This window comes from Bos mutus, chromosome 5 (genome assembly GCF_027580195.1).
Source record: "Bos mutus isolate GX-2022 chromosome 5, NWIPB_WYAK_1.1, whole genome shotgun sequence".
NCBI lineage: Eukaryota > Metazoa > Chordata > Mammalia > Artiodactyla > Bovidae > Bos > Bos mutus.
Window position 1 is genome coordinate 53,106,256 of NC_091621.1, and position 15,905 is coordinate 53,122,160.

Consider the following 15,905-nt stretch of genomic DNA (forward strand, 5'->3'; position numbering starts at 1 on the left):
ACTCCAGTACTCTTGCCTGGAAAATCCCATGGACGGAGGAGCCTGGTGGGCTGCAGTCCATGGGGTCGCTAAGAGTCAGACACGACTGAGTGACTTCACTTTCACTTTTCACTTTCATGCATTGGAGAAAGAAATGGCAACCCACTCCAATGTTCTTGCCTGGAGAATCCCAGGGACGGGGGAGCCTGGTGGGCTGCCGTCTATGGGATTGCACAGAGTCAGACACGACTGAAGCAACTTAGCAGCAGCAGCAGCTTACATCTGTACATGACTACTGGAAAAACCATAGCTTTGATTAGACGGACCTTTGTTGGCAAGGTAATGTCTCTGCTTTTTAATATGCTGTCTAGGTTGATCATAACTTTTCTTCTAAGAAGCAAGTGTCTTTTAATTTCATGGCTGCAGTCACCATCTGCAGTGATTTCAGAGCCCCCCAAAATAAAGTCTGTCACTGTTTCCATTGTTTCCCATCTATTTGCCATGAAGTGATGGGCCCAGATGCCATGATCTTTGTTTTCTGAATGTTGAGTTTTAAGCCAACTTTTTCACTCTCCTCTTTCACTTTCATCAAGAGGCTGTTTAGTTCTTCTTCACTTTCTGCCATAAGGGTGGTGTCATCTGCATATCTGAGGTTATTGATATTTCTGCTGGCAGTCTTGATTCCAGCTTGTGCTTCATCCAGTCCAGCATTTCTCATGATGTACTCTTCTTATAAGTTAAACAAGCATGGTGACAATATACAGCCTTGACATACTCCTTTCCCAGTCTGGAACCAGTCAGTTGTTCCATGTCCAGTTCTAACTATTGCTTCTTAACCTGCATATAGATTTCTCAGGAGGCAGGTCAGAACATTAAGTGAATGTAATATCATTTGCTTTTTTTTATTATATATTCCTAGACTCTACCAATATTTATTAAGTTCATACTATGTATAAATACATGGTGGTATATGTTTTAGATCTTCAAAATGGATTGTAAGAAGTTCCATTTTCACCAGTGTGATTAAATGGGTACCTCCCACTAAAAACAACTACGAATGCTTGATGAACTGTAGTCATCTATGTATTTACATGAGGATGGCTCATGGAATTTAATTCTATGCAACAGATTGTATTCCATTGAAATCCGTATTCATTTTTTAAAATAAATTTTATACATTTTTAATTGGAGGATAATTGCTTTACAATGTTGTGTTGGTTTCCGCTATACAACAATGTGAATCAGCCTCCCTCCTACTTCCCTCATCCCACCCCTCTAGGTTGTGACAGAGCACCAAGCTGAACTTCCCACTGGCTGTTTTGTGCATGGTACTATATATATGTCAATGCTACGCTTACCTATGTGCCTCCTCTTCTCCTTCCCCACCCGTACCCACCAGTCTGTTCTCTATGTCAGCATCTCTATTTTTGCCCTGAAAATAAGCTCCTCAGTAACATTTTTCTAGATTCCATTTATGTATGTTAATATATGATATTTGTTTTTCCTCTTTCTGAGTGACTTTACTGTGTACAACAGGCTCTAGGTTCATCCACCTCACTCAATTCCTTCCTTTTATGGCTGAGTAATATTCCATTGTTTATACGTACCACAGCTTCCTTATTGATTCATCTGTTGATGGACATCATCTCTATTTTTGCCCTGAAAATAATTGTCAGTACCATTTTTTGAACACTGGGGTTAATGTGTGATTTTGAATTTTTTTTTTCAGTGTATGCCCAGTAGTCGGAGAAGGCAACAGGCTCTAGGTTCTTGCCTGGAAAATCCCATGGATGGAGGAGCCTTTTTAGGCTGCAATAATATTCCATTTTTTACACGACTGAGTGACTTCCTTTCTTTTTTGATTCATGCATTGTTGATGGAAATGGCAGCCCACTCCAGTGTTCTTGCCTGAGAATCCCAATACGGGTAGCCTGGTGGGAACACTGGGGTCACACAGAGTCGGTCGACTTTTGAATTATGGCAGCAGCAGCAGCAGCATGCCCAGTAGTAGAATTGCTGGGTCATATGGTAGTTTTCTTCCTAGTGTTTTAAGGAATCTTCATTCTGCTCTCCATAGTGGCTGTATCAATTTACATACCCATCAACGTTGAAGGAGAGTTCCCATTTCTCCACATCCTCTCTAGCATTTACTGTTTGTAGATTTTTTGATGATGCCCATTATGACCATCATGAGATGATACCTCATTGTAGTTTTGATTTGCATTTCTCTAATGATGGGCAATGTTGAGCATCTTTTCATGTGTTTGTTGGCCATCTTTGGAGAAATGTCTGTTTAGGTGTTCTACTCGTTTTTTGACTGGGTTGTTTTTCTGATATTGAGCTGCTATAACTGTTATTTTAGAGATTAATCTTTTGTCATTTGCTTTGTTTGCAATTATTTTCTCCTCTTCTGAGGGTGTCTTTTCAGGATTGTTTCCTTAATTTCTCTTTCTGACTTTTTGTTGTTAATGTATAGGAATACAAGGGGTTTCTGTGTATTAATTTTGTATCCTGAGACTTTACTAACTTCATTGATTAGCTCTAGTAATTTTCTGGTGACATCTTTAAAGTGTTCTGTGTATAGTATCATGTCATTTGCAAACAGTGGGAGTTTTACTTCTTTTCCAGTCTGGGTTCCTTTTATTTCTTTTTTTTTTCCCTCTGATTGCCATGGCTAGGACTTCCAAAACAATACTCAATAATAGTGGCAAGAGTGGGCATCCTTGTCTTGTTCTTGATCTTAGAAGAAATGCTTTCACTTTTTCATCATTAAGAATGTTTGCTCTGGGTTTGTCATATATGGCCCTTTATTTTGTTGAGGTAGGTTCCTTCTGTGCCTACTTTCTGGAGAATTTTTATCATAAATGGGTATTGAATCTTGTTGAGAACTTTTCCTACATCTATTGAGATGATCATATGGTTTTTATATTTCAATTTGTTAATATGGTGTATCACATTGATTGATTTGTGTGTGTTAAAGAATCCTTGCATCCCTGGGATAAACCTCACTTGATCATGGTGTATGATCCTTTTAACGTGTTATTGGATTCTGTTTGCTAGTATTTTGTTGAGGATGGTTGTTCATCAGAGATATTGGCCCATAATTTTTTGTGTGTGTGGTATCTTTGGTATTGATATCAGGGTGATGATGGCTTCTTAGAATGAGTTTGGGAGTTTTCCTCCCACTGCAGTTTTTTGGAAAAGTTTGAGAAGGATAGGTTTAGCACTTCTCTAATATTTGACAGAATTTGCCTGTGAAGACATTTGGCCCTAGGCTTCTGTTTGTTGGAAGATTTTTTTTATCACAGTTTCTATTTCAGCACTTGTGATTGGTCTGTTTATATTTTCTATTTCTTCTTGGTTGAGTCTTGGAAGGTTTTACTTTTCTAAGAATTTGACCGTTTCTTCCAGGTTGTCCATTTTATTGGCATATAGTAGTCTCTTGTCCGGAGAAGACAATGGCACCCTACTCCAGTACTCTTGCCTGGAAAATCCCATGGACAGAGGAGCCTGGTAGACTGCAGTCCATGGGGTCGCTAGGAGTCGGACATGACTGAGCGACTTCACTTTCACTTTCCACTTTCATGCATTGAAGAAGGAAATGGCAACCCGCTCCAGTGTTCTTGCCTGGAGAATCCCAGGGACGGGGGAGCCTGGTGGGCTGCTGTCTATGGGGTCACACAGAGTCAGACGTGACTGAAGCGACTTAGCAGCAGCAGCAGCAGCAGCAGTCTCTTGTCTTTTGTATTTTTGGTTGTCTGTTGTAACTTCTCCATTTTCATTTCTAATTTTATTAAGTCATCTTTTTTTCCTGATGAGTCTGGTTAAAGATTTATCAATTTATTTTTTATTTAATGTTTATCTTTTCAAAGGACGAACTTTTAGTTTTATTGATCTTTGCATTTGTTTTATTTGTCTCTTTCATTTATTTCTCCTCTGATCTTTGTGTTTCTGTCCTTCTACTAACTTTGGAGTTTTTGTTCTTCTTTTTCTAGTTGCTCTAGGTGTAAGGTTAGGTTGTTGATTTGATATTTTTCTTGATTTTTGAGGTAGGTTTGTATTGCTATGAACTTCCCTCTTAACACTGTTTTTACTGCATCCCATAGGTTTTGAGTTGTTGTGTTTTCATTGTCATTTGTTTCTAGGTATTTTTTTATTTCCTCTTTGATTTCTTCACTGATTGGCTACTTAAAAACTTACTGTTTAGCCTCCATGTGTCTTTTACAGTTCTTTTTTTTCCTGTAATGGATATCTAATCTTACAGCATTGTGGTCAGAAAAAGTGCAATTTTCTTAAATCTACCAAGGCTTAATTTGTGACCCAAGATGTGATTTATTCTGGAGAATGTTCCATGTGCACTTGAGAAAAAAGTATATTCTACAGTTTTGGGATGGAATGTCCTCTGGACAGACCTAGTTAGGTCTGTCTGCTCCAATGTGTCACTTAAGACTTGTTTCCTTATTAATTTTCTTTCTGGATGATATGTCCATTGGTGTGAGTGGGGTGTTTAAGTCCCCCACTATTATTGTGTTACTGTTTCCACTATTATAGTTAGCATTTGCCTTGTGTACTGAGATGCTCCTGTGTTGGGAGTATATATGTTTATAATTGTTATATTTCCTTCTTGGATTGATCCCTTGATTATTATGTACTGTCCTTCCTTGTCTCTTGTAATGGTCTTTATTTTAAAGTCTATTTTATCTGATATGAGAATTGCTATACCCGCTTTATTTTGATTTCCGTTTGCATGGAATATCTTTTTCCAGCCCATCACTTTGAGTCTGTATGTGTTCCTAGGTCTGAAGTGGGTCTCTTGTAGACAGCATATGTAGGGTTCTTATTTTTTTATCCATTCAGCCAATCTGTGTCTTTTGGTTGGATTGTTTAATCCATTTACATTTAAGGTAATTATTGACATGTATGATCCTACTGTTGTTGTTGTTTAGTCACTAAGTCATGTCCAATTCATTTGGGACCCCCAGCCCACCAGGCTCCCATCCATGGGATTTCCCAGGTAGGAATACTGGAGTGGATTGCCATAGCCTCCTCCAGCAGATCACCCAACCCAGGGATCAAACCTGCATCTCATGTATTGGCAGACGAATTCTTTACCACTGAGCCACCAAGTCCATGATCCTATTACCATTCATTGTTTGGAGTTTGTTTTTGTAGATCTTTTCTTTCTCTTGTGTTTCCTGTCTAGAGAAGTTCCTTTAGCATTTGTTATAGAGCTGTTATAGAGCTGGTTTGGTGGTGCTGAATTCTTTTAAGTTTGCTTATCTGTGAAGATTTGATTTTCCATTGAATCTGAATGAGATCCTTGCTGGGAAGAGTAATCTTGGGTGTAGGGCTCTTCTTTTATCACTTTAAGTATATCCTGCCACTCCTTTCCGGCCTGCAGAGTTTCTGCTGAAAGATCAGCTGTTAACCTTATGGGGATATGTGGTTAATTTTCGTTAGTTTGATGAATATGTCTTGTCACCGTTCTTGGGTTTATCCTGTATGGGACTCTGCATTTCTTGGACTTGATTATTTGTTTTCCTCTCAGGGAAATTTTCACTTATAATCACTTCAAAAATTTTCTCAGACCCTTTTTCTTTTCTTCAACTAGGCCCCCTATAATGCAAATGTTGGTGAGTTTAATATTGTCCTAGAGGTCTCTTGAGACTATTCTCAATTCTTTTCATTCTTTTTCCTTTAGTCTGCTCTTCAGTAGTTAGTTCTACCATTTTATCTTCCAGCTCACATACTTATCTGTTCTTCTGCCTCAGTTATTCTATTAATAATTTCTTCTAGAGTACTTTGGGCTTCCCAGGTGGCATTAGTGGGAAAGAACCTGCTTGCTAATGCAGGGACAAAAGAGATGTGAGTTCAGTCCTTGGGTTGGGAAGAGCCCCTGGAGGAGGGCATGGCAACCCACTCCAGTAGTCTTGCCTGAAAAATCTCATTGACAGAGGAGCCTGCTGGGCTATAATCCATAGGGTTGCAAAGAGTCTGACATGACTGAAGTGACTTAACATACACAGTATTTTTAATTTCAGTAATTGTGTTGTTCATTACTGTTTATTCTTTATTTCTTCTAGGTCCTTGCCAAATGTGTTAAAAGAATCTTGCATTTTTTCCTTTCCACTTTTGAGATTTTTGGGTCATGTTTACTATCATTACTCTGAATTCTTTTTCAGGTAGTTTGCTTATTTCCTCTTTGTTTTTGCAGCCCCATCGTCTGTAGGTCTTGTGGGTTTTTACCTTGTTCCTTCAACTCTGCAATATTTCTCTGTCTTTTCATTTTGTGTCATTGTGTTTGAGGTCTCCTGTCCTCAGGCTATAGGGTCATAGTTCTTGCTTCCAGTCTCTGCCCCTGGTGGGTGAGGTTGGTCCAGTGGCTTGTGTAAGCTTCATGTTAGGAGGGGCTTGTGCCCGCATTCTGGTCAGTGGAAGTGAGTTTTTTCCTGTTGGTGGGCAGGGCTGTGTAAGGTGATATGTTTTGGGGTATCTGTGGGCAGCCTGCCTGCTGCTGCTTGGGATTGTGTTCCTGTCTTGCTTATTCCTTGGGTGAGGCACCCAGCACTGGGTGCTGCCAACAGTTGAGTGGTGCTGGGTCTTGGATTTGGATGGAGGCTTTTGTGGGAGTTGTCACTGATAATACTGCTTGAAATCAGGAGTACTTTTGTGGTCCAGCGTCCTGGACTCAGCACTCCCACCCAGAGGCTAAGGCCCAACTTCTGGTTAGTGAACCAAGACCCCATAAGCCGTTTGTCATGGCAATAAAGGGGATTTAAAAAAAAAAAAAAATGAACTCCAGACAAATGGTAAAAGCAAAATTAGACAAGCAGAAACAAAAACAAAAGAACACACATACACACACACACGAAACTAAAACAGAAAGCAAATTACAAGAGAGCAACCCGACAAACAAAAGAAAGCAAAAATGAAATCCACCAATTAAAAACAAAACTAAAATACAAAACAAAGCAGAACCAAAGCAGAGTGCCAACTGAGGAATAAAGCAAAGGAAAAAAAGACAAAAATGGTAAAAGAAAAAGAAATTCAGAAAAGCAAATTTGAAATAGAAGTATATATAAAAAAAATCTGTATATATTAAAACAACATCAAAAAAAAGATCCAAAAAGAGCCAAACAAACCCCAAAAAGAAAACAAAAAACAACACAAAATTTTAAAAAGACAGTGTAGCAGAAAGCCAAAGTAGAAGTAGAAATATATAAAAGAAGTAAAAAGTATGGTTAAAAAAAAAAATCCCCAAAGCCTGAATATAAATACTAATAATAAAAACAACAACCACAACATCAGAGAAAAAGGAAAGGAAAAAACCCTAGAAACCCAGAACCAATAGCAGGAGTCTCTCCCCTGCTTCAGCTCCCCGACCCCTAGAGGCAGGTCTGGTCCTGTGTGCTCTCCTCCCCCTTCCTTCCATCCTACCCAGTCACACACAGATCTGTATGGTCCTTTCCTGTGGCCAAGGACTCCTAGTATTCAGCCAGTGTTCTGTGAGAACTGATGTATTTCTAGATGTACTCCTGATCCATCTATGTACAGAGATGTATTCCACATCCACCTACTTTTCCACCATCTTGGTTCTCCCACTTTTATTTTTTTGAAAGAATATATTATAATTTCTGGTTTATCACATTTTGTTTCAGTTTCTACAATTATAGATGCATTTGTTGATCCCCTGTGATCAAATGTATTCACATCAAGTATATGTGAAATATATTTTAACTTGAGTTTCCTTGTTTCACCCATGCTGATCTTATGGACTCTTGGTGTTTTTCATTCTGGTATTTCTGTAGCTTGGCTGGGCCTGATCAGCAGCATTGCTGCTGTCCTTTTATCCATTCAGCCACCTGCCTTTCCAGAGTGGTAGGTGACAGAGCTGCAGGCTGAGCCCAGTTCTCCTTACCCTTAATCTAGTGATACTTCCGTGATATCACACTGCCTCGGCTCTGGGGACTCAAGCCATTTTCTCTGTGATTTACTCTTAGCCCGTAGCCCACTTAAGAGTGCTTAGACTTTCTTTAAGATGTCAACAAGTTCTCTCAGTAGCTTTGCTCTGGCAATCCAGCCAGAAAGCAGTAAAACTAGCTGGGTTGCTTTGTATGGCTAGGTCAGGATGACCCAGGCCATGCAGAACCATTCTATACCCATATTTTTCACGTAGACACTTAAAAATCTATTAAAAACTGGCTTTTCATCTTGGAGTTACAGCTCAGTTACTTGGTGCAGAATCTTGAACATTGGGACTGAATGATTATGTTTGTTGCCTTGAGAAAGTCAACCTTTGTGTATAGTTTAAATTTTCTGTAAATACTTGTTGCTCTTGTTTAGTCTCAAAGTCATGTCCGACTTTTTTGTGACCCTGTGGTCTGTAGCCCGCCAGGCTCTTCTGTCCATGGGATTTCCCAGGCAAGAACACTGGAGTGGGTTGCCATTTCCTTCTCCAGGAAGTCTTCCCAACCCAGGGATCAAACCCATGTCTCTCGCTTGGCAGGTGGATGCTTTACCACTAAGCCACCTGGGAAGCCTGTACGTACTTATACATATTTACTAAATGGACTGAAATAAAGTTTCAGTAGCGATTGTCATCCATCATTTATTTACCAAGAAAATTTTTGAAAATGGCACTTCTGAGAAAGTGAATGTCTGGATACATAATTCAGTTTCTAATACTAGCAGATCAGAGACCAATTCATAGTCATTATCCATTTCTTTCCCTTTTCTTAGTTATGGAAGATGATTGGGGGAACTAATGTTCTGTTTCCCTAAGTGTTACAAGTAATTATGATTTAACACTCTTAAGTATGGCTTGTATATAGGACAGCAACGAGAGCCATTTCCTGAGAGAGTATATAGATTGTACAAAAAGATATTCTTACAACTCCAATTTGTTTTTATTTTTTATATTTAACAAAAGGCTTCATTCTTGCTAGATGCCCAGTGAGTATTGAACATTTACTAAATATCAGTTACTACCTGAGCACTTTGCATTTATTACCTGCTTAAACTAAGTATACAGTATGGCTTACATTTGTCAAAATTCAGATTTTGTGACATACAATGCCAGAGACTTTGTGATATAGGATTCTGCATAAGAACAACCAACTGTTCATTTTTTTCCCGTAAAATCTCTTAAAGTAAAGCAAGGGTATAAAGTTTTCTGGACAGAGAACATCTTTAACATTATGAATAAATAATTGTTAAATATCAAATTATTTTTTAAAGACTTCAAACTAATGTCTATGAATCTCTCATAGCTAAAAGGCTGTTAATTTTTAAATGTCACTTAGAATAGTGTGAGTCAGAATAGAAGTTGTACTGTGTATTATTTAAGATAAGCAAATTTTACTTTGAAATACTAACTTTGATGGATTAAACTTTTTTTTTCAAAGCTTTAGGCAAAGTAATATGTTACTTTGGAAATAACTGAAAACAAGTAACCCCCTTTTTTTGAGGTCAAAATTCCTAATTAAAAGAATGAAAATATATTATTAGAAAATGTGAAATAAATAGCATCTAAATGATCTAATTTCCCCAGCTTCCTCTTTTTTTAGTAACAGAAGGGTTTCATTTCTGAGTTTGAAGCAACACCGTATTCCTGTGATCTGTATTTTATTATGTTTTCTATTAGGCTGATTTGAATCACATAATCTCAATCTTCTGAGTGAAATTATTTGCAATTTACAAAAGTCATCCATTTGCCAGTCTTTTTAAAGGCACCACTTGTTTGAAGGTGTGGAATCTTACGGAGTCTTAGACCTTGGGTACCAGCTGTGACTACACATAAAAATTACTAATTCTTACACAGATAGAGAGGGTGATGGCCAGATTGCTTTTAGAATAAATGAGAGATGAAGGTCACATGAAAGAAGGCAGAAAGCATAAAATCTTCTTCACTGTGTCAGACCCCTCCTCTGTCCTTTCTGCTCATCTAACTGCAGAGCCTTTGTTAATGTTCCTGGCCTGGGCACACTGTCTTAATTAAAACATAAGAACAACTTTCTTTTCTTGGTGGGAAAGAAGCTCATTTTTAATACAAGGTATTTTAACCCTGTCCACATTGTGCAATGGCACGTCACTAATTCACGCCGACTTCGTCTTTTTCAGACTGTCACGAGCTGGGCTACATGGTCCAAACCCCCAGACGAAACCAAACTTTCCTCCTTGAAGGAGGAACTTAGTGTGTGCCTGACACTTTTCTTCCCCACATTTTTGCACATTTTGATGGGAAGACATAGAGCCATTCTAAAGGATGATGGTAGATCTTGGAGACAGAAAGGCTTCAAAATAGCTATTCTTGGAGAGTTGCAGGATATTATAAGAAGGGTTGGTAGTGGTGGTGTTCAGTCTCTAAGTTGCATCCAACTCTTTGCAGCCCTATGGACTGAAGCACGCCAGGCTCTTCTGTCGTCTACTGTCTCCCAGCTGCTGCTGCTGGGCTGTCACTTCAGTCGTGTCTGACTCTGTGTGACCCCATAGATGGCAGCCCACCAGGCTCCCCTGTCCCTGGGATTCTCCAGGCAAGAACACTGGAGTGGGTTGCCATTTCCTTCTCCAATGCATGAAAGTGAAAAGTGAAAGGGAAGTCGCTCAGTCATGTCTGACTCTTTGTGACCCCATGGGCTGCAGCCCACCAGGCTCCTCCGTCCATGGGATTCCCCAGACAAGAGTACTGGAGTGGGGTGCCATCACCCTCTCCCATTAAGTCTTCCTAAAAACTATAAAGTAAGCACCATTTCTATTCCATGCGAAATTGAGGTCCATGAAAGTTAAATCTTAGAGCTAGCAAGCAGCAACATGAGAACTGCAACCAGTCACTCTGGTTCCATTCTGTACCTTTAACTATTTTCATGCAGTGCTTCAGTAGAATCGAAATTTGATTTCATCCTGTTAACAAATACTGGACATCATAGTAGCTTTAGATTATGCAACAATGGACAGGATGGACATGCTTCTTGCTCTTCAGAATTTTTTAGCTCATGAACGCCTCACTGTCCAGAACCTTGGCATGGGATGGAATCTGTGAGGGCACCTGTATTAAACCTCCATCATGCATGAATTCCTTGCACGATGATGGAAAACTCAGCCTCTCATGAGGCAGCTGATTCCTATTTCAAGGCAACTGTAGTTATTGAAGTGTTATTTCCTTTAATAAAAATGAAGAGCTAGAAGGTGCTGTTAATATTCACAGAGATTAGCTTGCAAAGAACTTAACTGTAAGTGTCACTGTCTCAGCATATTTTCTTTGTGGAAAAGACTATAAACTTTTACTTAGTGAGACTTTCCTGCTTCACTTAATCAATGTGGCAGCAACTTGTAGCACGATACAGTAAAATATTGTTATAGCAAGAATTTCCCAGCTCGTAGAAACTCAAGGATTTCTGTATGAGAGACACTGATCGTTTCCATATGATTTCATCTTTTGGAGCAGTTCTTGTTTCAGATGGCAAAAGCAGATTGAGTTTTTCATTGGTAAACAATTTCACATCTACACTAGGTGGCAGTAGATAAAAGAAAATAAGGCGTCTGCAAGCACTTTCTGGACAGCTAAGCTCACCACTGAAAGGAAAGCAAGTCACCTCAGGTTTCTTATCTTTGCTTCAACTCTGGACCCAGAGCTGATGGGAAGGAGGCTGTGTGTTCTGCTCTGTGGAATGGCCAGAAAAAACCTAGGCGGCCAAACAGATTGTCTTGTACGGTTCTGATTCCTTCTTTATTGCAGTATGGGGATTATTGGGTGTGTACCCCTCTGCCTGTAACACAAGTGGCTGGATAAATGTAAATACTTCATAATGTTTCCAAAGCTACAGCTGTACCGAGCAAACACGATACTGCTTTTGAAATCATTCCACTCCTCTTAACCACGGGTTCAGCCCCTATCACCACAGCCCCTGACTGCTGCAGTGTTCTCCTCACTGTTACATCCCTACTTTATTCTGGATACTCTACGTTTCCCGCCAGCATAATCTTTCTAACGCACATTTTAGTCTCCAGTTTTTCTGTGCCTCCCCAAATGCCTTCACCCGTCACAGTTTGACCCTTGCCACCCTCTCTCGTGGCCACCTTGTGCAAGTTTGTGTCAGCATTCTGCCTCTGTGCTCGGGGAGGCCCATAACCTCATCTCCGTCTCTCTCTGCTTTTGTTTCCGTAACTTTTCTAAAGAAGTCATCTTAAGCTCTCTTTTCCCCATAGGAAGCCTTTCTCAGTCAACAGCCCCTTCCTGAGGTTCGCCAGTACTCTCATTGTTGGTAGCATTTGTTTGATACCAAGTTCTGCTATCTTGGTTGCCCTTTGTTTATTTCTTTGTATTCATAATGTTTAGTGTAAATAATTAGTGACCTTGTGGTTTCTTTCCTGTTTTGTTTTGTTTTTTCCAAATTCTGAAATAATCTTCCTCTGAAGTAGTCACCACTCTATTATTCTCTTGCTTTTCTTTTAAATTTTACTATATATGTTTGAATCAATAATTAGATATTATTTAATTTTGGACAGTTCTAAACTTTATATAATGGAATCATACTATGTATATTTTTATACAACCTGCTTTTTTATTTAACATTAAAATCCTGAGATTTGTATGTATGGATTCTGAATTCATGCTTTCATATGTTGTTACGCATAGTTGTATTTCATTCATTTTCACTGCTGTATAGGATTCCAATGAATTTAAGACAGAAATTCCCATGATTATGTATCTGTTCTACTGTAGATAAACATTTGGGGATTTCTGATTGTGGTTTCTTGAATTTATTTATTTTATTGACAGTTGATTTACAGTGTAGTGTTAGTTTCTCCAAGATTGTGGTTTTTGTTTTTGCCATTACAAAAAATGCTCTATAAACAGGGTCAGCACACCACTGAGCTTTCTAGCTTTTGTAACCTGATAGGTAGTAAGTGGGATTTTGCTTTACTCTTCCCTTTTCTAATTACTACTACTGTTTCTGAAAATCTCTTCATAGTCTAGATAACTGTTAGGTTTCCTGTGATGTTTTCTTAGGACTTTTCACATTGATTTGTAGGTTTTTCCCTATATATTTTAGATATTTGTCCTTTTCCAGTTTCAAACATAATATCTCCTCCTGTTTCATTATCTGATTGTTAACTTTATGGTATCCATTGTGAAACAGAAATCCTTAATATTGGTGTAAATAAGATGGACCCATTTTTACCTTTTTCGGCCTTATGGCTTTACTTTTGCAGCTTTAGTTTAAGATATTCTTCTCTACCCCATGTCAGAAAGACATTTTTACACATTTACTCCTATTAACTTTATAGTTTTAACATACCATTTAGGTTTATAATTTATCTGCTGCCCATCTTTTATGACATGTTAGGGATCTATTTAGTGAGCCTGTGTCTCAGGTACAAGTCATCCTTCCTCTATTGATTTGTGGCACCATTTTTATTTTGTATTTGTTTTTCATTTATACAGGACTTTGCTTCTGAGCTCTTTATGGTATAACTTGCAATAAACTTCTCTAATATCTTCACATGATTTTATTTTTCCATAAAGGTCTTATGCATCTTGGTTTTTCTCTGATGTATTTTTAAATTTTTATAATATTGTAAATTATGATTTTTTAAAATTTACATTTTCTGTGTACTAAAGTGCAGACATGTAATTGATTTTGTGTATCAATTTTGGATCTAGTAAACTCTCTTGTTAGTTTTAATGATTTAGTGGTAGATTCTTTTGTGATTTCTTTATAGATAATTATATATGAATAACAATTTTTATTTCTTCTGTTCCAATTCTTACATCTTAATGCTTTTATTTCCTTTTCTTGTCTTACTGAACTGGCTAGGATTTTTTTCTGCATCTTTTAAGGTGGGTCATTTATTTTATTTTTAATAGCCCTTTCTAGGTGAATCCCATTGATTTTCAAATGTAAAAGCAACTTTTTATTCCTGGGATAAATTCAACTTGGCCACAGTGATCTTTTCTTATATACTGATAGATTTGATAGGCTAATATTTAAAAATTTTGTATCCATGCTAATATACAAATATATTTAATTTTAGAACATATTAGGAAATACCCTCTAGATTGTTACAAATGGCATCCAATTTCTTATGGTATAAAAATCTAATATTAGCCTTTTTAATGTATATATGCAGATTAATCCAAAGCTTGATGTAATCGATTTGCAGACCTCTACTCCCCCTGTTGTGGACATCCTTTCTTTTGATTCTACCACAGTAAGTTTCCTTTGGCATTTAAGTGGTATTTAATTGTTTGGCATAATCCATTTTCCTTAAAAAGTGTGTGGGAGAAAAGATTATAAAATTGACTTAAGTAGCCTAACAGTTTAGAAAAAACCTTGTATGAAAAGTCAACTTACAATGTGTCTAAATTGCCACCAGGGGGAGCAGTACCAGATTCCAGAAAAGTAGTTTGAGGACCTTAAGGGCAGGAGAATCCATGCTGTCTCACCTCCTCTTAAGGTAGTCCACGTGACATTTCACGTGCTGTTGGAGAACAGATTTCCTTTTTTCCTAATTGCCTTTCGGAGGTGCTAAACTTACTTCTGTTCTCCTTAGAGCTGTAAGAAAGGTAGTCATTTTCCTTTGTTCATCTCTCTTGATGGATAATCCAAAAATTAAGGTGTATTTGCATACATACAATTTATCAGTGTATCCGAAGTCTTAAAAAATTGAGAGTTTTAGCCTTTCACTTTGAGTGTGCTTAATCTTTGCAAGGCAGATCATTTCTGCTATCAATTCTGTTAGAGCAAAACTAGTCCTAAAAACAAATGGGAGGAATGGCATGGTCTTTGGCAACACTACTGAAATAGTGTCAGTATAGTTAAATATTGGGGGTAAATTATTCATATGTGGCCAAAAAAAAGAAAACAAGCAAGACAAACCCTTGACATTACAATATTATAAACTTTCCAGTAGATCTCAAGAATTGTATTTATTGTCGAGGAATTCTGCAGAGAACTAGTCTATCCTGAGTCTATCCTGTGTCAGAAAGAAGTCTGCTTATTAAAGGGTCTTTTAGGGTGAATTCCATGCACAAAAGACTCCCAGATCAGCCATAAGAAGTTCCAGAGACAGGAAATCAGCTGGAGGGTCAGCCTAGGGGCTGGTTGTCAAAGAGAATCCCAAGAATTGTTGGTAATTTTCCAGGTGGTGCTAGTGGTAAAGAGCCCACCTGCCGGTACAGGACACATAAGAGATGTGGGTTCAGTCCCTGGGTCGGGAAGATCCCCTGGAGGAGGAAATGACAGCCCACTCCAGTACTCTTGCCTGGAGAATTCCTTGGGACAGAGGAGCTTGATGGGCCCTATAGGGTCTATAGGGTCACAAAGAGTGGGACGCGACTGAAGTGACTTAGCACGCATGCACTAGGACCTCAAGCAGGTCTGTGGTCTTATCTCTTACAATGTTCATGTTTACAAAATAAACCTGTGAGCATTCCTGCATTAATAAGTTATTTATGAGATTAAAAATTAACTAGACATCAAATTCTTGCCACAGTGCTTAGCTTATAGTAGGTGCTCAATACATTAATGTTCAATGAATTACTCAAAAGGCCCGCTGTTGAAATTTATAAATTCTGATGAGTTGAGTTTTTGCCCCAGTAGTGAGAGGAGCAAAAGATAAGTGGCTTTTGAGATGTGCTGCCTTCCTGTGAGGTAGTTGGTAGACTAAAATTGGATATTTCTGTCCTAGAAGATACAAGAGATCATCAAAAGTCTTTGGTCTGAACTTTGAGACTCACTCTCCTTGCCAGTACCCTTCAAACTTTGCAAAGCCTCATGACCTGAGGAATCCTGGTGTTCTCGATAGTATGCTATGGAGATGCGCATAAATTCCAGCTAGCAAGAGATAGCAGGCTGTCTGTCCCTGGATGGTGTTGCAGAAGCATCAGAGTCAAGTGTCTACATTATGGGACCTTAACTCAGGAA

The 15,905-nt window shown here is 38.4% G+C and overlaps 1 protein-coding gene across 5 annotated transcripts in view; it reads left to right on the forward strand.

Moving 5' to 3' along the window:
- POC1B (POC1 centriolar protein B) overlaps nucleotides 1-15,905 on the forward strand; it is a 105,243-nt gene that overhangs the window by 54,365 nt on the left and 34,973 nt on the right. For 3 of the 5 annotated variants that reach the window (XM_005906327.2, XM_070370935.1, XM_070370939.1), the window contains one exon: nucleotides 14,110-14,190. The exons of 1 other annotated variant lie outside the window; for it this stretch is intronic. In XM_005906327.2, the coding sequence (XP_005906389.1) occupies nucleotides 14,110-14,190 (81 nt within the window). Of the gene's footprint in view, nucleotides 1-14,109; nucleotides 14,191-15,669; nucleotides 15,812-15,905 lie in introns of those variants that run through there. One more of the 5 variants, XM_070370938.1, reaches the window with a different exon arrangement.